At 45.8% G+C, this 22584-nt stretch overlaps 1 protein-coding gene across 2 annotated transcripts in view; it reads right to left on the reverse strand.

Annotated features, from left to right (window-relative positions):
- Positions 1-575: 575 nt before the first annotated feature.
- Positions 576-22584, reverse strand: part of LOC106611717 (dystrophin-related protein 2) — a 237994-nt gene continuing 215985 nt past the window's right edge. For both annotated transcript variants that reach the window (XM_014212218.2, XM_014212217.2), the window contains 7 exons: positions 22364-22429; positions 17063-17128; positions 15372-15521; positions 6918-7167; positions 5840-5957; positions 5467-5556; positions 576-5230 (listed from right to left, as the gene is read on the reverse strand). In XM_014212218.2, coding sequence (XP_014067693.1) covers positions 5211-5230; positions 5467-5556; positions 5840-5957; positions 6918-7167; positions 15372-15521; positions 17063-17128; positions 22364-22429 — 760 coding nt within the window. In that variant the 3' untranslated portion in view covers positions 576-5210. The remainder of the gene's footprint in view (positions 5231-5466; positions 5557-5839; positions 5958-6917; positions 7168-15371; positions 15522-17062; positions 17129-22363; positions 22430-22584) is intronic.

Raw genomic sequence — 22584 nt, forward strand, 5'->3', positions numbered from 1 at the left:
CTGGAAATATCCATCCCTCCACCAAGTCCAAAAGTTAACACAAGAAAAATAGGTAAAACATACACAGGCATTGATATGATTCATGACATTGATGTGATCAAGACATTGATGTGATCATGACATTGATGTGATCATGACATTGATGTGATCATGACATTGATATGATTCATGACATTGATGTGATCATGACATTGATGTGATCATGACATTGATATGATTCATGACATTGATGTGATCATGACATTGATATGATTCATGACATTGATGTGATCATGACATTGATATGATTCATGACATTGATGTGATCAAGACATTGATGTGATCATGACTTTGATGTGATCATGACATTGATGTGATTCATGACATTGATGTGATCATGACATTAATGTGATCATGACATTGATGTGATTCATGACATTGATGTGATTCATGACATTGATATGATTCATGATATGATATATGACATTGATATGATTCAAGACATTGATGTGATCATGACATATCATGTGGTGATTACCATAATTCAATTCAGGGTCATACTTGGTGGCATACACAAAAGACAAGCAGACGTTGTGTATAACAAATACAAATTGTATTTATTCTTTGTACATAAAGAGTAGAAAGCAGCCAGTAACCCACTCGTTATTAAAAAGCCTTTCTTTTTCAATCATTTTATACAGATTAAAAACCGATGGGGAGGACAGCAACATGGAGGAATGTCAGTACAGTACAAAATTAAATAAACAAACAAGTAAATAAATGACAGACACATTAGTCATAAACAAATGGACAAGTAATGAGGCGTGGTAACGTTGCTTTAAAAAAGACAGTAGAATAGAAAAGATGAGTCTGTGTTTTGGGGTGGCGGGCGTCTCTGTGTGCTAAAATAGGCTAGGCTAGTGTATGTCGTCGTAGCTCTGATTCCCATAAGAGGTTAAGTAATTCATGGCCCTGCCGTGTTCGAGAACACCAACAACCCCTCCCTGTGTCTCGTAACGATGCCAAGGTGCCCAGAACTCAGCGTGCACAGAAGGTCTCGCCATTAGGAATAATGAGTGTTGCTCTATAACGGGTTGACCAACTATATATAGCAAGGACACAGCCATACCCGTTGGCCATGTCCTCTAAACTGTCTCTGTCTCCGGCGACTAGGGCTTCTCCTCAATCACGCCGAAGATGATCGGACTGGTATCCAGCGTGAGGTCGCGCTGCGGGGAGCCCGGGACACTACTTGTAGAGCTCCACAGTGGTTTTATCTCGAACATTAGATGCCTCAGATGGATAATCACATGACTCCAGAGAGACGTGACGTGGCCAGTATAACGTAGTGTTCTTACAGAGGCTTCGCTTCGATGGGCTATAACACAATGCCACTACAAAGGCAGTATGGACTTCTGGGAGTTAAAGTAACAGGGACACAGTGAAGAGCTACAGTTTTCTGCTGCACTGTTACATATCGTTATATCAGTCTGCCAAACTACCTGCTACAGTGGTGTAATCATTCATTCCACCTACTCTCTCCTACCTCCAATATTGTCCAAAACACACAAAACATTTACAGTGCCTTCAGAAAGTATTCATGCCCCTTGACTTATTCAACATTTTGTTGTTACAGCCTGTATATATATATTTTTTTAATTCCCCTGAGCCATCTACTCACAATACCTAATAATGACAAAGTGAAAAAATGTTTTTAGAAATGTTAACAAATGCATTGAAAGTGAAATACAAAAATATCTAATTTAAGTATTCACACCGCTGAGTCAATGTTAGAATCAGCTTTGGCAGCGATTACAGCTGTGAGTCTTTCTGGGTAAGTCTCTGAGAGCCTTGCACACCTGGATAGGATTTGGCCGGAACATAGCTCTATTCCGTTTCTTTTTATAATAAAAAAAAAGGTCCCTGAGTCCTTGCCATTGACAAGCATTCCCATAACATGATGCAGCCACCACCATGCTTGAAAATATGAAGTGGGGCTCAGTGATGTGTTGTGTTGGATTTGCCCCAAACATAACACTTTGTATTCAGGACATAAAGTTGATTTCTTTACCACATGTTTTGCAGTTTTACTTTATTGCCTTATTGCAAACAGGATGCACGTTTTGGAATATTTTTTATTCTGTAAAGGCTTCCTTTCCGTACTGTCATTTAGGTTAGTATTGTGGAGTAAACATTTCCCAAAAAATGATTCCACTTTGACATTATGAGGTATTTTGTGTAGGCCAGTGACACAAAATCTAAATGTAATGGATTTTAAATTCAGGCTGTAACACAACTAAATGTGGAAAAGGGCAAGGGTGAATAGTTTCTATAGGTCTACATGACATATGGTTTCTAGGCCTAATCGCTGTAGTTGATAATTTCACACACAGAGAGCGAGAGTGAGAGAGAGTTGTGATGCATTCACAGCTGCGTATATTCAGAGCCAAAACTATGTTCAGGGGGCTCATCAATGTGTAATGAGACGTGTGTTTACAAAAAAATTAAATAAACACATTAAAGAGGTTTCCAAAGAGTAAACATTATTTGCGTTGCGTGTTTTTTCCACTTGAGCAATTCTTTGTTCCTGGATCCTGTAAAGAAGGATGCCGGTGCACATCAGCCCTTGGCAAAGGTAGAACAGATGCCAATGATAATGACTTTCTATGCCAGTTAAACACTAAACAGTGGCAGGCGTTGTTCAGCGGGGGTGGTTAAGGAGTGATCGGGGGATAAGGTGGCTGAGGTATGGAATCGAGGCGCCCTCTCTTCCCCATATGGTTATCATCATTTCCATTATGAACGGCGCCCCACCTTGCCGACTCTCAACCTGTACAGTGTTCAGTTCCCTAGCAACAGCAGCAAAACAAACAGACAGCCACGGCGGAACTCGACTATGTCAAATGTGAACGCTGGCGCCTGGAGGGGATAAAGTCTAACGAATACCGGGATGGGATTCAAACTGAAATCTGTTCTTGGCAATAAGGTCAGGATGTTCTCTGAATGAATACAAACGATTCACATCATGGCTCCCTACGACTGTGGGTGTAAGAACTTAACGGAAGTGGTACCTCGTAAAAAACAGAGCATCGGTCCTCTTTTTTTCTAGCAAACCACTCGCCTACTGTCTGCGTCCATCTCTTGGAGATTTGCTGTGGCAAGCACATCAAAGTGGATGGCTCCTCTCCATTCAGCCCAGGAGCACTAAATAGACTATTTTCTTCCCCTTTCCTTTGGTCTCTCAGATCTCCCCTCCTCCGAGCCTCCCTTCCACTTCGCTATCACATTCCCACCATCCTCCCTCCCTCCCTCCCTCCACCCCGCCAAAGCCCTATTTGACCCCAGCCTTTTAATTCGTCTCTCAGGTGCTAGGCCGCTCTAGCGCTGTCAATTCCCACTGTCTTCCCTGTCCTTACTCATAAAGGCTCTCTGATGCCTCTAATGCAAAATGCCACAGAACCCAGACCCCTAAACAGAACTAGCATCTCACATGGAATGACAGCCACATCCACCCACTACACCCAAATGATGCAATTTCCTCCTCTGATTGTGAAAACACTGAATGACAAAAAAAGGCATATGTGATCCAGTACTTTAACATCTGATACACACATGGATGAGTCACACGCATAAAAAGAGAAAAGAAGAGAGGGAGAGGGGGAGGAGAGAGAGAGAGAGAGAGAGAGAGAGAGAGAGAGAGAGAGAGAGAGAGAGAGAGAGAGAGAGAGAGAGCGAGCGCCAGGGCGAACTCCATTTAATAATGTTTGAGGCAGCAACATAAAACACACGTATTGGTCTGTGCTGGGCTCTGTCTGGGTTTAAGGCAAATAGACTGTGCTCTGTCTGGAGTGTCACATGATCCTGGTGTGATGGTAGCCCAACCCCCCCGCCAGCCTCGAGCTCCTACTATCCTAGGCATTTGTGTACCCCTGAAAGGTTTAAGCAACATGGGGCACTGAGGCACCATGCCTTCTCTGCTGTGCACGCAGCGGGAGCCAGAGGAGGGCCCGGCGTTTAAAGCTAGAAGCTTTCTCAGCTAAACACACTGAGCCACGACACGAATCGGCGTTGTCTCAAGACTCTCCTTCTGAACAGAGAGAGAGACGCAAAATCACAGCCCTTCTTTCGTCACTGATTTCTTTTCACAAAAGTTTGCGGCTGTGAGTGTAAGCGTATGTGCGTTTATACGTGTTTATAGGTGTGTATTCCGACTGTATGTGATATGAAGGTTGATATGAATCTGAGTATGAGCACGTGTGTTAATACAGCATGAGAGTTCATCTGAAACAACGTGTGACTGCGTGTGTGTATGATATGTGCACTCACTGTGACAGAGAGAGCGGGGAGCCATGCGAGAGAGACGACAGGCATCCCAGTTTGGGAAGATTAGAGGAGCTGTGTGCACAGAAGCAGCGCTGCATGCGCTGGCGGGCACTTTGGCTGTCTTAAATAAATCATAGGGTTTTACTGATGATGTGTCAGTCCCACAGAGTCAATAAGCTTGTTGTGGGTCCCGCTGGCTCCCCGGCAATCTGCTCTGCTTTGCTCTGGGTACGCCTGCCCCAGCCGCCTGATCACAGACGCATGAAACGCAGCCAGCCTGGCCCAAATTGAGTCAACGCTGGTGCGCATGAACGCCTCGTAAAAAAAAAAGAGAAGTTTGAAACGCATTAGAAAACAGGAAAAACACAAACGCACGCAGTTACTGGATAGAACAAACATGATGGAAATCCTCACTCATTTTTGCATTGTGTAAAAGTCATTTTTGTGGAAGGTCCTTGTGCTGTATGGATATAAAGCGTCACACCTTCGGACGACTATGTGGACGCTGGTTAGCACAGTGTCATGGCTGGGATGCTAGCGTTAGCCAGTAGTGGATTAGCTAGCTAAAACGGTTTCTGCCTGGCTGGGCTGCTAACGTTAGCCGTTAGCTTCCTTAGCCTCCTTAGCTGGTTAACACAGTGTCTGGCTGCACCGCTAACATTAGCCATAGCTTGTTAGCATAGTGCTTGGCCCGACCTGGACATTAGCATTAGCTGTTAGCCTTTGGCTCCCACAGGGGTGGTTAGTGCACAGAGGTCCAGGGGGAGGGAGAGGGGTCAGCTCTGGGTGAGCTGCTGTATGGGTCAAGAACCTAGTGCACTCTCTGTCCCTCTGACGGCAGCTATATGGGGCACGGGCCATCAGGCATCCCATCAGGCATCACTCTGCACTCCAAGCGTCGCCCTGGGTTAGATGAGTGACGTGGTTCCTGGAAGAGGAGAGAGGGGGAAAAGTGGCAATTAAGGGTCAAAATTAAGTTTTAGAACACAAGCAGAATGACCAGTCCTCAATGTGGGTCTTCACCAGGGTTTTGATCAGGCTAGTAAACTGTACATACCCTGCTTCTATCTGTTAGAAGTAGACTCACTACCTTGATGTGCACAAGCAAGTGGTTGTATCTGTGGCGTGTCTGTCTCAGGTCTGTAGGGTCAGAGAGAGACTCACCAGGTTCTGAAGGGAAGACGTTTCTCAGCTGCTCTATGACCTCCTGCAGCTGCTGCACTGTGTCCTGTTCATGATCCTCATCGCCATCTCCTGTCACACACAGCATCACACGGAGAGAGATGAGTGACAACAGAACACTCGATCATCTCATTCCAATGTTGTTATGGCCCACTAAATGAACATTTTGTTTTCAGTCAATAATCCAGCAGGAATTGCTTGGAACTTGCAACCCACCAGTGGGACCTAGCCTGATTGCTGTCTCTGTTCATTTGGCAAATTACAGGAGTGGCACGGAGTGGAATGTTAGCTAAATAGACTGGTACCCAGACTAGACAGGACCTAATATTCGGGAACATTTGCCTTAGTAGCTCACCTGCTGCCTCTGTGTCTGTGGTCTCTCTACTGGGTCCGTCCCCCTGATGGCCTCCCCCTGACACCGGAGACGACAGGGACGAAGGTTCCGACCCGTTGGCCTCTGAATCATCTTTGGGCTGGTGGAAAGTAAATAGTGTCATCAATCACAACAAAATTCCCAACGACAGCTACTTCAGAAAAGCACAAACGTTATTGGAATGTGTTGGTTGGGGTTGAAGGATACAGTAAACATGTAGACGCACTAAATAAGTCAAAGTGTTCCAGCGAAACTGAAGGCTGCGTTGGCTGGGGATTCAGACCTAGTTGTACGATGAACAAAGGAAAATCTACTTTCTACAGAGATGAAAACAGAACGGTTGACACTGACAGTTGACTGCCCACACCCACTCCACCACTCCACCACTCCACCACTTCATATTGGAACAATAGACTGAAGGAAATAAAGTATCTACGTGCAGGAACATTTCTTAAGAAGGGATTGAAAGGCCTTATATGATATGGGAGGTTCATGGAAGTGGTGAGAAAGTTCAAATCTGCAACTTTAGAATTCTTGGTACTCAGTCCCGCTGTTCCCAATCCCATTCCCCTCTTTCCACTAAACTGAACCATCTCTCCAGTCTCTCTTTCAATCTCCTCTCTCTATTCCCAATTTCCAAGTCTTTTCACCTGAGGAAATGCCTTCCTGTCACTCTCTCTTTCTCTCTCTCCCTCTACTGCAGCAGTACAAATTATTCCATTCCTTCCTCTCCCTCTCTTTATTCCCCATTCACATATTCCTATTCTCCTACAGCAGTGTCCTATTTTCTTTCAGTCCATCTATTCTCTTTGTTCCCCTTTTTTGCTTCCTTTTATCATTCTGCTTCTTAATCTCTCTTGAGTCTATCCCCCTCTTTCTTTCTCTCCTTACCGTAGGTATTTCCCTCAGTCTCTCATCAGCTCTATCCCCCTCCCTTTCTGTCTCTGTACCTGCAGTTTTAAGCCCTTATAGTTGTTCTCTACCTCACCCCCCCTCTCCTCTTTTCCAAACCATCTTTTTTCTTTCTTTACACTTTCCTTTCCCCTTCCTCCCTCCCTACCTGCAGCAGTAACTCTCGTAGCCTGTGCAGCTGGGACTCCAGCTGTTTGTTGTGGTCCTCCAGGATCTGCATGCGTGTCTCCAGGCGAGTCTTGTGCTGCCGGAGGACCCTTGCCTCGGCCAGGAGCTCCTCGTCCTGCTGGCCCTCCGTGGGAGATCCCGGAACCCCCTCACCTCCCTCCGTCAGCTGGGGCGCTGCAGCCGCCTCCTCATGCCTCCACTTCAGCCGCCGCCACTCCCCCTGCAGCACCCTGGGGAATAGGAGAGAGGACAGAGACATCAGCAGACAGCATTTTAAAGAGCTGGGAGTTTTCACTGACACACACACACTGTCCACAATAGGCTATGATAGTAAATGGTGTGAGCTGTCTGTAAGCGCCGTAGTGCGTGTAACTCAATGACTTTATTTCTACTGTATAGCACATTTCTAAAAGAGAATTCATTTCAAAGTGGTTTACAAATATAATAATAAAAGGAACGAAAGATAACACAAAACGTTTTCTATACAAATATACATTTAAGATAGACAAGAATATATTTTTTGAGACAAATTCAAAAAATAAAACAGTAAAATAACAGTGGACATGAGAATACAGTGAAAAACGTATAAATAAATGAAGATGGCACTATGGCTGAGACAACTAAAAGCACCGTAGGTAAAAGTGCAGCTAAAGAAGTATGTCTTAACCTTTTTCTTCAAATTGTCTACCATTTGTGAGGCCCTCAGATCCTCTGGCAGGCTGTTCCAAAGGCCAGCATCACAGTGACTAAAGGCAGGGCCGGTTCCAGGCATACAGTGCATTCGGAAAGTATTCAGACCCCTTGACTTTTTTCACATTTTGTTACGTTACAGCCTTATTCTAAAATTGATTAAGTAAAAAAAAATTCTCATCAATCTACACACAATACCCCATAATGGCAAAGCAAAGACAGCTTTTTAGCAATGTGTGCAAATGTATAAATAAAAAATACAGAAATATCACATTTACATGAGTATTCAGACCCTTTACTCAGTACTTTGTTGAAGCACCTTTGGCAGCGATTACAGCCTTGAGTCTTCTTTGGTATGGCACTACAAGCTTGGCACACCTGTATTTGGGGAGTTTCTCCTATTCTTCTCTGCATATCCTCTCAAGCTCTGTCAGGTTGGATGGGGAGTGTCGCTGCACAGCTATCAGGTTCAAGTCTAGGGTCTGGCTGGGCCACTCAAGGACTCAGAGACTTGTCCCGAAGCCACTCCTGCGTTGTCTTGGCTGTGTGCTTAGTGTTGTTGTCCTGTTGGAAGGTGAACCTTCGCCCCAGTCTGAGGTCCTGAGTGCTCTGGAGCAGGTTTTCATCAAGGATCTCTCTGTACTTTGCTCCGTTCATCTTTCCCTCAATCCTAACTTCTCTCAGTCCCTGCCGCTGAAAAACAGCACGATGCTGCCAAAACAGCAGGATGCTGCCACCACCATGCTTCCCCGTAGGGATGGTGCCAGGTTTCCTCCAGATGTGACGCTTGGCATTCAGGCCAATGAGTTCAATCTTGGTTTCATCAGACCAGAGAATGTTGTGTCTCATGTCTGAGAGTCCTTTAGATGCCTTTTGGCAAACTTCAAGTGGGCTGTCGTGCCTTTTACTGAGGAGTGGCTTCCGTCTGGCCACTCTACCATAAAGGCCTGATTGGTGGAGTGCTGCAGAGCTGGTTGTCCTTCTGGAAGGTTTTCCCATCTCCACAGAGGAACTCTGGAGCTCTGTCAGAGTGACCATCAGGTTCTTGGTCACCTCTTTGACCAAGGCCCTTCTCCCCCATTGCTCAGTTTGGTCAGGTGGCCAGCTCTAGGAAGAGTCTTGCTGGGTCCAAACTTCTTGCATTTAAGAATGATGGAGGCCACTATGTTCTTGAAGGACCTTCAATGCTCCAGAAATGCTTTGGTACCCTTCCCCAGATCTGTGCCTCGACTAAATCCTGTCTCGGAGCTCTACGGACAATTCCTTCGACCTCATGGCTTTGTTTTGCTCTGACATGCACTGGCAACATTGGAACCTTATATAGACAGGTGTGTGCCTTTCCAAATCACGTTCAATCATTTGAATTTCACACAGGGGGACTCAAATCAAGTTGTCAATTTCTTTTTTTTAGGAACTTAGTCAGGGTCTCAACTTACTACTGAGAGTAAGAATAATATAATACACCAGGTGCAATTTCAAAATTTGGTTGTGCATCATTAGTTATTCTCTTGTTATGTCTTCCACTGACAGTTACTAAAATTGCCATATCAGCTGACAATTGTTAGCTGGCAATCTGTCTAAATTTGTAGTAATTATGATTGAATACCGACCTAGCATGCAGGGGCCCTGACCTCCACAGGGCCCCCATTGATTTTGTTAGTCATTCTCACTCAGATCATATTAACATGGCATAAGTCAATACAACATGTGTCGAATTGCAGGATTTTAGCTTTAAAACTGCAAAAATGTATTGTTTTGTTTTGTTATAAACTTACAAAGTTCTTGCCGCCCCATGGCAAAATTTGTAAAATTGCAGGAAATGAACTTTAAAACAAAGCGTTTTCTCTCCACTGTCAAGAGGAGGCCATTAAAACGTTTTGCAGCGAGGTGACAAACTATTAAGTGCACTACTTTTGACCAGAGTACTATGGGTGGTAGGTAGCCTAGTGCTAGTGTTGACCAGAGTACTATGGGTGGCAGGTAGCCTAGCGCTAGTGTTGACCAGAGTACTATGGGTGGCAGGTAGCCTAGCGCTAGTGTTGACCAGAGTACTATGGGTGGCAGGTAGCCTAGCGCTAGTGTTGACCAGAGTACTATGGGTGGCAGGTAGCCTAGCGCTAGTGTTGACCAGAGTACTATGGGTGGCAGGTAGCCTAGCGCTAGTGTTGACCAGAGTACTATGGGTGGCAGGTAGCCTAGCGCTAGTGTTGACCAGAGTACTATGGGTGGCAGGTAGCCTAGCGCTAGTGTTGACCAGAGTACTATGGGTGGCAGGTAGCCTAGTGCTAGTGTTGACCAGAGTACAATGGGTGGCAGGTAGCCTAGCGCTAGTGTTGACCAGAGTACTATGGGTGGCAGGTAGCCTAGCGCTAGTGTTGGGCAAATAATCAAAAGGTTGCTGGTTGAAATCTCTGAGCTCCCTAAGTGAACAATCTCACATTATGCTATTTGCTGGTACATGCACAAACGCTAATTGCTCCTGTATGTCTGCTAAATGACTGAGGGTCCCACCAACCAAATCTAACTTAGGGCTGACTAAAGGCATTGTCACAAAATCTTTTGGAACATCTCAAACTCCAGTGCCAGAGGATCTAAGGGACCGACCGGACACATATCCTAAATGCATATGATACATGTGTTCAGGTGCAAGACCACATAGTGCTTTAAAAAGGTATAAAGCAATTTTAAAATCAACTGTAAAACGAACAGGCAACCAATGAAGGGACTTTAAAATAGGTGTTATGTGTGCAGTCTTAGTTAGCACAGGTGCTGCTGCATTCTCAATTAATTGGCAGTTGGCCAATATTTTTCTTGGGAAGACCAGACAGGAGACCATCGCAGTAACCAAGCCTGGTAGTAATAAAAACATGCATTAGTCTCTCAATGTTGGTCTGGCAGAGAAACTGACGCATTTTGGCACTGTTAAGTAGATGATAAAATCTAAGTTTATTGGTCGCCAGTTCTGATAAGAAAACTGATTTGGTCGCATTTCGGAGTCTAAAATCACACCTAGGTGTTTAGCCAGGTGGGTTTTATCTAATGTTCACTGTCTGCGTGCTGATCATGCGAACTGACTAGTGAAAAACTCCTATCGCTCTTAACATATACACTGTATGAAAACAGAAATGTTATCGACTTGAACTGTTGATCAGGATTAACTTGTGTTTAACATAAAGACGAATCCTGTGCATTCACCATTTACCACAGCTCATAATTCATTTCTGTCTGTATGGAAACAGAATGCCTATGTCTCTATAACATTTGTGATGACCCTCCCACTCTGTCTGCCGAATTCTTTCTCTTTGCTCTTGTTCTCCTTATTAGGATGTCGGTGGGCGGCACGGGAGGGTCGTCAGCGGAATGGGACACACCTGGGCTCGGGTGTGTCCTGGGGATAAATACACCTTTCCCCCATTCATTGGGGAGACTCTCTCCACGCAGACACACTGCTGAATTTTGGTTGTGGCATTTTTTTGTGGCTGTTTTGTTTGTTTGCATTATCACATCTATTCATGCAACCACTCACTTACACTACTGACTACACACACCATTGTTATTTGTTTATAGTTTACTTTAGTTAATAAATATATTTGTGTTATTCCTTGATCTCCATGTTGTTTCCCTTTCTGTTGCGGGCTACGAGTCGGTTCGTGACACATTTCGCACAGACAATAAAGATCACTTTTCTGAGCAGCGAAATTGTGCACGGGAATCTTTTTTATTCTTATTTTCCTGACAATTTTCACGGAGCTAAGAAAGTTGAGGCATGGGATGACGGTACTAATTCTACCACATATTCATGAGCTACACACTCATGACTTCCACAATGAGTCTGATTTTGGTCGTCAGGCCCAGATTCTGACATATCACATGGGGTCCAATAAGCCAATCAGAATAAAGGAGGACAGCTGCAGTGCTAAATGAGGATCACACAGGATATACCTCATCATAACAATACAGAAATAATACCAAACTAGGCTAAGGTTTCAGACACCAAAGGGCTGTGTGTATTTATGTTATTAATCTAGCTTTATTAACCTATTATTCATCGGTGACAAACGGAGAGCAAACAAATGTGTGTGTGTGCGTGTGTGTGTGTTGGCCCGAAGGTCAAGGGCACGTAGAAAAGACAAAATAGAATAAATCCAATGAATCATACCTTTTAAAGTTGCCTCTGGTATCAAATGAAGTGTATGGGAAAAGCATGATTCTCTCTCATTTCAACTTTTACTTCAAGGTCTTAAGGGTACTTAAGTAACACAGAATCCTATTTGGGCACGAGAATCCAATTTGATGTGTTCCAAAGCCATTTATTTCCCATCACACTCATGCATCATACAGTAGTATACTCTGTTCACTATACAGTCGTGGCCAAGAATGACACAAATATTAATTTCCACAAAGTTTGCTGCTTCAGTGTCTTTGGATATTTTTGTCAGATGTTACTATGGAATACTGAAGTATAATTACAAGCATTTCATAAGTGTTGTCATGACGTTGGCCCGTGGGTAAGGTTTATGACCCCCCCATAAATACCTTTCTCCCTTCCCCTCTTGTTTCTGACCCTACTGAAGGACTTGAATAGCCTGTGTTAAATATAGAGAGTCTGGGAACATCAAACAAATGGGGAAAAGGAACCATATTTTGGTAATAAAACCAGTTGGAAATATGCTTTGGAACGTAATGAGTATGGATGTCAGTTCGGTTCTCATCTGAGACATTATGACTGATGACAGGACGACATAAACTGCACCTGGGAAAGTATACACCCTCTAGTTATCAGAGTCAAACGAAGATACCACAACGTATCCAATTTACCACCAGAGACATTGTCACGGTTGTCGTAGGTTAGAGACCAAGGCGCAGCGGGTTGCGTGCTCATCCTTATTTTATTTATAAGTGAACACGAAAAAACAATAAACAAAGAACGACAGTTCAACAGTTTCGCAGGCTATACTAACAGCAGTGAAAAAACAATCTCCCACAAAGGGACAGGTGGAAAACAGGCTCCCTAAGTATGACACTCAATCAGAAACAACAATGTACAGCTGTTCCTGATTGAGAGCCACACCAGGCCAACAAAGAAATACACAACATAGAAACCCTAGAAACAAAACAAGAATATAAACCAAAAACCCCGGAACACATAAATCCAACACCCCTCTACATACACACACACCCCGAACCATATAAAACAAATACCCCTCTACCTAAATACATAGCCCAAACCACATGAAAAAAACACCCCCTGCCACGTCCTGACCAAACTATAATAACAAATAACCCCTATTACTGGTCAGGACGTGACAGACATTCTTCCGAGGACAGGAAGATCTCTCTTGGCCAACCCGGCCAGCATCTACGACCAATCTACCGAAGCGCAGCTCAGAGTAAATATTTATTGCATTTTCCTTTTCCAAATGTGCGGTAATTTAGAATGCATAAGATTCTGTATTTACGATAGCATAGTAGTATCTTTGTTCCTCAGTCTTCCCGCTCTTTCATTCAAGCCCAACCCCCTTTCTTTGTGTAACAAGCCGCCATGTCGGCTCCGTCCACCTGATTAGCTTAATCAGGTAATATTAATTACAGAGAAAGGATTTTATAGAATAGCATGCCATATCACTTAATCCGGCATAGCCAAAGACACGACAGTGTCAAAGGCTTTTATTGACAATTATATGAAGTTGATGCAAAGAGTCAAGCTTTGCAGTGTTGACCCTTCTTTTTCAAGACCTCTGCAATCTGCCCTGGCATGCTGTCAATTAACTTTTGGGCCACATCCTGACTGATGGCAGCCCATTCTTGCATAATCAATGCTTGGAGTTGTGGGTTTTTGTTTTTCCACCCGCCTCTTGAGGATTGACCACAAGTTCTCAATGGGATTAAGTTCTGTGGAGTTTCCCAAAATACCGCACCCAAAATATCGATGTTTTGTTCCCCGAGCCAGTTAGTTATCACTTTTGCCTTATGGCAAGGTGCTCCATCATGCTGGAAAAGGCATTGTTCATCGCCAAACTGTTCTTGGATGGTTGGGAGAATTTGCTCTCGGAGGATGTGTTGGTACCATTCTTTATTCATGGCTGTGTTCTTAGGCAAAATTGTGAGTGAGCCCACTCCCTTGGCTGAGAAGCAAACCCACACATGAATGGTCTCAGGTTGCTTTACTGTTGGCATGACACAGGACTGATGGTAGCGCTCACCTTGTCTTCTCCGGACAAGCTTTTTTCCGGATGCCCCAAACAATCGTAAAGGGGATTCATCAGAGAAAATTACTTTACCCCAGTCCTCAGCAGTCCAATCCCTGTACCTTTTGCAGAATATCAGTCTGTCCCTGATGTTTTTCCTGGAGAGAAGTGGCTTCTTTGCTGCCCTTCTTGACACCAGGCCATCCTCCAAAAGACTTCGCCTCACTGTGCATGCAGATGCACTCACACCTGCCTGCTGCCATTCCTGAGCAAGCTCTGTACTGTTGGTGCCCTGATCCCGCTGCTGAATCAACTTTAGGAGACGGTCCTGGCGCTTGCTGGACTTTCTTGGGTGCCCTGAAGCCTTCTTCACAACAATTGAACCGCTCTCTTTGAAGTTCTTGATGATCCGATAAATGGTTGATTTAGGTGCAATGTTACTGGCAGGAATATCCTTGCCTGTGAAGCCCTTTTTGTGCAAAGCAATGATGACGGGGTAACCATGGTTGACAGAGGAAGAACAATGATTCCAAGCACCACCCTCCTTTTGAAGCTTCCAGTCTGTTATACAAACTCAATCAGCATGACAGAGTGATCTCCAGCCTTGTCCTCGTCAACACTCACACCTGTGTTAAAGAAAGAATCACTGACATAATGTCAGCTGTTCCTTTTGTGGCAGGGCTGAAATGCAGTGGAAATGTTTTTGGGGGATTCAGTTAATTTGCATGGCAAAGAGGGACTTTGCAATTCATCTGATCACTCTTCATAACATTCTGGACTATATGCAAATTGCTATTATACAAACTGAGGCAGCAGACCTTGTGAAAATGTATATTTATGTAATTCTCAAAACTTTTGGCCACGACTGTACAATCACCCTGACAATAGTGGTCCATAGATAAGGATATCTGGGGAATGTGCCAACTGTTTAAGATTTTGGGTCCTAATTAACCTTAAACTAAGAATTGGATCTTGTTCTGAATTCCTTGATTGATTATTTGATTGGATCTGCTGCTGCTTCAACAGGTGCACGATGTAGTCGGAATGATGATAATAATCATCGTTTATTAACCTTTCAGTCTCAGAACCTGTAGGACTTACTGGTAGTGGATGAGGCGAGTTCAACCAGGAAATGTAAAGTGCTTTGACAATCTCAAAGCTCTTTACATTTCCTGGTGGAACTCACATTTCCTGGTGGAACTCACCTCATCTACTTCCAATGTGTAGTTCTCACACTGGGTGTCAGAAGCATGGTTAATTGATTAGGATGGCCATGGTAGTAACCCTGTAGGGTTGTAAGAGTTAAAGCTTGGAAGTCCTACAGGCTCTAAGACCTAAAGGTTCTAAGCCCCAAATGTTCTAAGGCCAACGGGTCCTATGTCCTACAGGTACTAAGACAAAACGGTTCTAGACCTTAAAGGTTCTAAGACCAAAAGATTCTATGTTTTAAAAGTTTTAAGACAAAAAGGTTCTACACCTTAAAGGTTCTAAGACCAATAGTTCTAAAGGTTCTAAGATAAAAGATTTCTAAAACCAAAAGGGCTCTATTTTCTCACCGGTTCTCGTTCTCCAGGCGGGCCAGCGTTCTCTGCAGCTCGTCCTTGTCCTGACAGTCCAGGTGGGCCAGCAGCATCTGCTGTCCGCTGGGGGAGTCCTGGTCCAGGGCGCCGGGGCTGGAGTGACGCAGGAGGTACTGATCTTCATCCCTGAGTCCCCCACATGACACAGCACAGGAGACACTCAGCACACTGAGCCACAACCCTGCCACCAGCAGCACAGCACAGCAAACAGCACAGGATAGGACAGTGTACAGCCACAAACAAGACAGCACAGGACAGGACAGAGCAGCACAGCACAGCAGCACAGACAGCACAGCAGAAGCAAAGCGCAACAGACACATTGGTATGGTGGAGCAGTACTGACACGGAATGGCACAGACACACAGACAGCAACAGACACACGGACGGCAACAGCAGCACAGGCAGGATAGACGCACATCAGCTCAAACACAGACAGTCTTCAATTCTGAGAACAAGTGGCCGCATAGACAGACATGACATAGACAGACATGACATAGACAGACATGCAGCAATAAAGGACATTAATGACGCCAGAGCACAGCCAGACATACTGCAGCACTGGGCAGCAAGCTAACAGAGTGACATAAGAACGAGGGGACTCAGCATTCACAAAGAGCAGCAGTAGAGACAGGAGACAGAGGACAGGAGACAGGAGACAGCGCAGTAGCCCTACTGACAAGAACAAAGTACAGAAACACTTGGAACAAACATAGCCACAGTGTCACAGTGATAAACCAGACACACAGAGCAAATAGCTTGCAGACAAACAGCACACTGAACAACTATACAAACAGCCATGTTGACACATCAAATAGGCAGCTTCACACACCATGCCAATGCCCTCCCTATCTCGCCAATACACACATGCACATACAGACACACATACACAGACATGAACGCACACACTGAACACACACACACACACACACACAGACATGAATGCACCCACACATATACACAGATATGAATACACACACTGACGTGGACCTATGCACACACACACATAAACACAAACAATCCCTCGCTCTCTTTCTCTCGACACTAAAAACAAACACAGTAAACCCTTTGATGGAGGCCACTACACCTTGGTGGTAAAATTCATTTTGTTATAGCAGTGCTCACAATGAAAACACCCACGCACACACACACACACACACGCCTCACCCCCAGAACACTCTCTGTCTCAGCCAAAGCCTTTGATCAGGGCCAACACCTGTGTCCAGTCAGTTTATATGATTCCTTAGTGAGGGGCTCACCTTATTGACTCCACCATTCACATCAAAGCTACTCCCCCTCTCCCCTCCTTTTCGCTCAGCCAGCCTCTGGCCCTTAACATCATGTTCTGTAGTATTTCAATGGGCCTCCCTCTCTCCCGTGCAGCAGCCCTTTGTATTTGGTCTTTAATCACAAAGACTGTTATATGACGAAGGGGGAGTGTGTGCACTGCCTCGGCCATGGGTCCTTTCATAAACTTGGTAATTATTTTATGTCACTGACCAGCCTTCCCTGAATGTGTGTGTGCACACTCGGGGTATACACACAGGCATACACATGCCGACACACTCCCTCAGACACATAAACACCCACACACACAAACACACACACACACACATACACTTGGTTGAAATGAAAGGGATCAGTGTGTGGGGAGGTGGGAGTGTACTCACAGACTCTCATCAGGTGACAGGCTATCTGTGAAGAAGGAACAATTCTGGTTCTCCATCTCTGCCAACCTGGACAACAGGAAAACACACAGGGAGAGAGAGAGAGAGAGAGAGAGAGAGAGAGAGAGAGAGAGAGAGAGAATAGGTAGGTACTCTGTAGTAAAAAGAGGTCAAGAGCAACAGATTGACAGATTTAATGTATTTTAGAAAGAAGTAGAGCTACTTTCATTCCAAGTAGAGCTATTCAGTACAGTACTGTATTGTAGTGTTTCAGGACCAAGGACAGCGAGTCTAGGTTTTCAGCCCTGCAGCAGTGACTGCTGTTTTTCAGTGCCATGGACAGCTACCCCACTGCACTTCTCTTTCTACTGCCTTACAGTGTAGTTGAGACGTTTGGCAGATCAGCACCATGGACAGCTACCACACTGTTACAGACTGTTATCAGAGACAGAAGAGGAAGTGAGACACCCCAATCACAGTTTTTTTTTCTTCTGGTTCAATGAAAGTCAATGAACTAAGTACACCAAACCCAGCTGCTATTGCATTTGTGTTTATGGGAGACACACCCACTGAAGTAAACCAGAACTGACCATTTTTTCCCAATGGTAAATGGCCAGAGCGAACTACCTTAATTTATCCACCATCTGTGCTGTTATACTCCTCCCCTATTACCAGAATCAGCTTAATTCACCAAATACATTTGCATGTACAGGAATTTGATCTGGCAGCTAAACAGGGAGAACTTTGCTTTTAGCGACACCTCACTCTCTCAGCAGTGGGAACGGGCTTCTGATGGAGCTGCCAGGAATGCTGTGTTGGAACCACCAGCCATGTACAACCTCCGCCAGAGACACTAATGAAATGTGTCTCATGCTAATCAAGCTCCAGGCCCCCCACAACACACACATATGCACACACACACACACACACACACACACACACACACACACACACACACACACACACACACACACACACACACAACCCACCACCACCAAAAAACATCTATGGATTGACGGATGGAGGGAGAGAAAAGAGGGATGAGGATGGAGTGATGAAGAGAAATCCATAAGACATCATTATGACCCCTCCCACCAAGGTCCATAGAGAGTACAGGCCATCCAATCATCATTATGACCCCTCCCACCAAGGTCCATAGAGAGTACAGGCCATCCACTCATCATTATGACCCCTCCCACCAAGGCCCATAGAGAGTACAGGCCATCCACTCATCATTATGACCCCTCCCACCAAGGCCCATAGAGAGTACAGGCCATCCACTCATCATTATGACCCCTCCCACCAAGGTCCATAGAGAGTACAGGCCATCCACTCATCATTATGACCCCTCCCACCAAGGCCCATAGAGAGTACAGGCCATCCACTCATCATTATGACCCCTCCCACCAAGGCCCATAGAGAGTACAGGCCATCCACTCATCATTATGACCCCTCCCACCAAGGCCCATAGAGAGTACAGGCCATCCACTCTGACTGTGGCCAGACCTGGCCCTTTATCCATCCACTCTGACCGTGGCCAGACCTGGCCCTTTATCCATCAACTCTGACCATGGCCAGACCTGGCCCTTTATCCATCCACTCTGACCGTGGCCAGACCTGGCCCTTTATCCATCCACTCTGACTGTGGCCAGACCTGGCCCTTTATCCATCCACTCTGACCGTGGCCAGACCTGGCCCTTTATCCATCCACTCTGACCGTGGCCAGACCTGGCCCTTTATCCATCCACTCTGACCGTGGCCAGACCTGGCCCTTTATCCATCCACTCTGACCGTGGCCAGACCTGGCCCTTTATCCATCCACTCTGACCGTGGCCAGACCTGGCCCTTTATCCATCCACTCTGACCGTGGCCAGACCTGGCCCTTTATCCATCCACTTTAACCGTGACCAGACCTGGCCCTTTATCCATCCACTCTGACCGTGGCCAGACCTGGCACTTTATCCATCCACTCTGACCGTGGCCAGACCTTGGCCCTTTATCCATCCACTCTGACCGTGGCCAGACCTGGCCCTTTATCCATCCACTCTGACCGTGGCCAGACCTGGCCCTTTATCCATCCACTCTGACCGTGGCCAGACCTGGCCCTTTATCCATCCACTCTGACCGTGGCCAGACCTGGCCCTTTATCCATCCACTCTGACCGTGGCCAGACCTGGCCCTTTATCCATCCACTCTCACTGTGGCCAGACCTGGCCCTTTATCCATCCACTCTGACCGTGGCCAGACCTGGCCCTTTATCCATCCACTCTGACCGTGGCCAGACCTGGCCCTTTATCCATCCACTCTGACCGTGGCCAGACCTGGCCCTTTATCCATCCACTCTGACCGTGGCCAGACCTGGCCCTTTATCCATCCACTCTGACCGTGGCCAGACCTGGCCCTTTATCCATCCACTCTGACCCTGGCCAGACCTGGCCTTTTATCCATCCACTCTGACTGTGGCCAGACCTGGCCCTTTATCCATCCACTCTGACTGTGGCCAGACCTGGCCCTTTATCCATCCACTCTCACTGTGGCCAGACCTGGCCCTTTATCCATCCACTCTGACCGTGACCAGACCTGGCCCTTTATCCATCCACTCTGACCGTGGCCAGACCTGGCACTTTATCCATCCACTCTGACCGTGGCCAGACCTTGGCCCTTTATCCATCCACTCTGACCCTGGCCAGACCTGGCCCTTTATCCATCCACTCTGACCGTGGCCAGACCTGGCCTTTTATCCATCCACTCTGACCGTGGCCAGACCTGGCCTTTTATCCATCCACTCTGACCGTGGCCAGACCTGGCCTTTTATCCATCCACTCTGACCGTGGCCAGACCTTGGCCCTATGGCTAACAGACATTTATTTAACCACTCTCACTGTGGCTAGATCTGTCCCCTTAATTCAATCAGTTAGGTCATTAATCAAATGGTTGTTAGGCAGGGTAGAGAGGAGAGGGAGCCTCACCCCAGTATTCTATGTGAGAGCTGTAGACTTGGCCCCTGTCCTCAGGACAGTCCTGGGGATGTGGGAATTTGTGAGTTAATTCCTATGAGTCCCACACTCTTAGAAAAAATGTTACTTTTGGTTCCAGGTACAACCCTTTTTGGTTCCTTTTGGAAAGCGTTCTACATGGAACCCAAAAGGGTTCTACTTGGAACCAAAAGGGTTCTACCTGGAACCATAAAGGGATCTTCAAAGGGTTATCTTATGAGGACAGCAGAATAACCCTTTTAGGTTCTAGATAGCTCCCTCCCTCCCTCCCTCCCTCAGAGTCTATACTAATGATAAAAGGAGAGCTCTCCACTGGCACCTTGGTGTGTGACACACCAGCAAATCTGGATCCAACCCAAAACATCAAATACCCACAATCCTCCTCTGGGACATCATATTATTACACTGGATTAACATGTACACCCCCTCATATGACTGAGTAGAGAGAGACAGACACTCTGTTCTTCTGCTGTGATGATGCCAGCCTCAGGAACCTTTTAATGTACGTAGTTGCATGGCATGGTTCTGACAGCCAGGCTTTTGCATTACTATGTGAATAAATATATATAGTCCCTCATTTGATGTGTTTTTCAAGAGGGAGAGAGAGCGAGAGGAAGCGAGAGAGAGAGCGAGAGGAAGCGAGAGAGAGAGCGAGAAAGAGAGGAAGCGAGAGAGAGAGAGAGAGAGAGAGAGAGAGAGAGAGAGAGAGAGAGAGAGAGAGAGTGTGTGTACTGGAGCCAATTTTGCACGAGGCAAGGTACAGATTGAATGGCATCTGTGCAATGTATATTATTAAAATAATCAGCTTTTTCTCATTTAGCGAGCTCTCAGATCATGTTGGAATATAGTTAAAGTATGCTTAAACTGTCCTCTGTTAGGCTTTCAGAATCCAATTCAGAGTCCTCTATGGTTGATAAACTTGTGAGGAGCTCAAGATGTTTAAGAACTGTAAGATGGCACACTACATCCAAAGTAGGTAAAAAGAGATAGAAACTGTAACGCCAGCAAAAAGCTACAAAGATACAACATCATCTCTGTCTTAACAGCAACTTCAGGAACACTGAGAATTCTTTGGCAAGTGTGCAAGCCAACAAATGAAGACATATAAGCATATCTCACTTAAGCAAATTGCATTGCTCCCTGCCCATTTCTCCATTTCTGTTTATCTATCAGTGAAGTTTTGTGGGTCTTCAGCTTGAGCCAAGGAGTTGTGCCAACTAAATTATTCTAATTGGCAGGAGAAGACTAATAAACGTGAGAGGACTTTGGAACAGAAGCAATTGATACAAGTCAATGTAAATAATGAATATGAATGACTGGGAGAGAAGAGAGTGACAACAATGACTTAACTAAACAGTGAAAGAGACTGAAAGGGAACAAATTCGGAGAGAGATAGAAGGTGTGAGAGAGAGAATAGAAGATATCCTGCCTCTGTTGGTGTGTGTCTCTGTCTTGAATAGTGGCAAGGTGTGGAGCAATACTGCCTCAGGTACGGTGCACTCTCACATACAACACACACACACACAAGAAGGTGATCTGTGTCCTGTCTCTCTCTCTCTCTCTCTCTTTCTGCAGTGATCTATGTCCTGCTCTGCTGTGGGCATGACTGCCCTGCGTGAGGGACCAGTCTGCCATGCCCTGGCTGTGCCCTCTCTGTAACGCTGTCAGACAGACTGCTGATCCACCTTCGCATCCTCCGGGTGACCAATTGACTCAGCGGCGTGCCACACTGCCATACCATGCCGCCAGGCATCGACAACCAGGAGACCCCTGCTCACCCCAGACCAAACATACCGCGCTCATGCCCTTTTCAGTGTGTGAGAGTGAGTGAGTGAGTGAGTGAGTGAGTGAGTGAGTGAGTGAGTGAGTGAGTGAGTGAGTGAGTGAGTGAGTGAGTGAGTGAGTGAGTGAGTGAGTGAGTGAGTGAGTGAGTGAGTGAGTGAGTGAGTGAGAGTAAGAAAGAAAGAAAAGATAGCTGGGCACAACAGTCTCCACTCAGGCCAAAGGTCAGACCAAGATGGATATCTCAATCAACTTGTGGAGAGAGAAGTGGGGAGTGCCAGGAGAAAGGAAGGAGGGAAGAACTGGAGTAAGCAGAGTTAGGTAAGGGGATAAGGAAAGACATGGGTCATTATTTTGGGCTGGTGTGTGTGTGTGTGTGTGTGTGTGTGTGTGTGTGTGTGTGTGTGTGTGTGTGTGTGTGTGTGTGTGTGTGTGTGTGTGTGTGTGTGTGTGTGTGTGTGTGTGTGTGTGTGTGTGTGTGTGTGTGTGTGTGTGTGTGTGTGTGTGCGTGCGCATAACACCCTACCTGCTAGCAAAGTGCTCGATTCTGCTGTGTGTGTCTGCATGGGGTAGCTTGGGAGAGGAGCACGGCCTGGTCAAACACAGAAAAACATCATTAATAACTCTATTACTGGTACTCCCTAGTGTTTGTGTTGGTGTGTGTGTCTGTGTGTGTGTGTGACTTGCAAGCCAGATGTGGCCTTTAAACCAGGAGTTTCAAACCAATGTATTGAGGTAAAATGACTC

Source organism: Salmo salar, chromosome ssa09 (assembly GCF_905237065.1).
Source record: "Salmo salar chromosome ssa09, Ssal_v3.1, whole genome shotgun sequence".
Classification (NCBI taxonomy): Eukaryota; Metazoa; Chordata; class Actinopteri; order Salmoniformes; family Salmonidae; genus Salmo; species Salmo salar.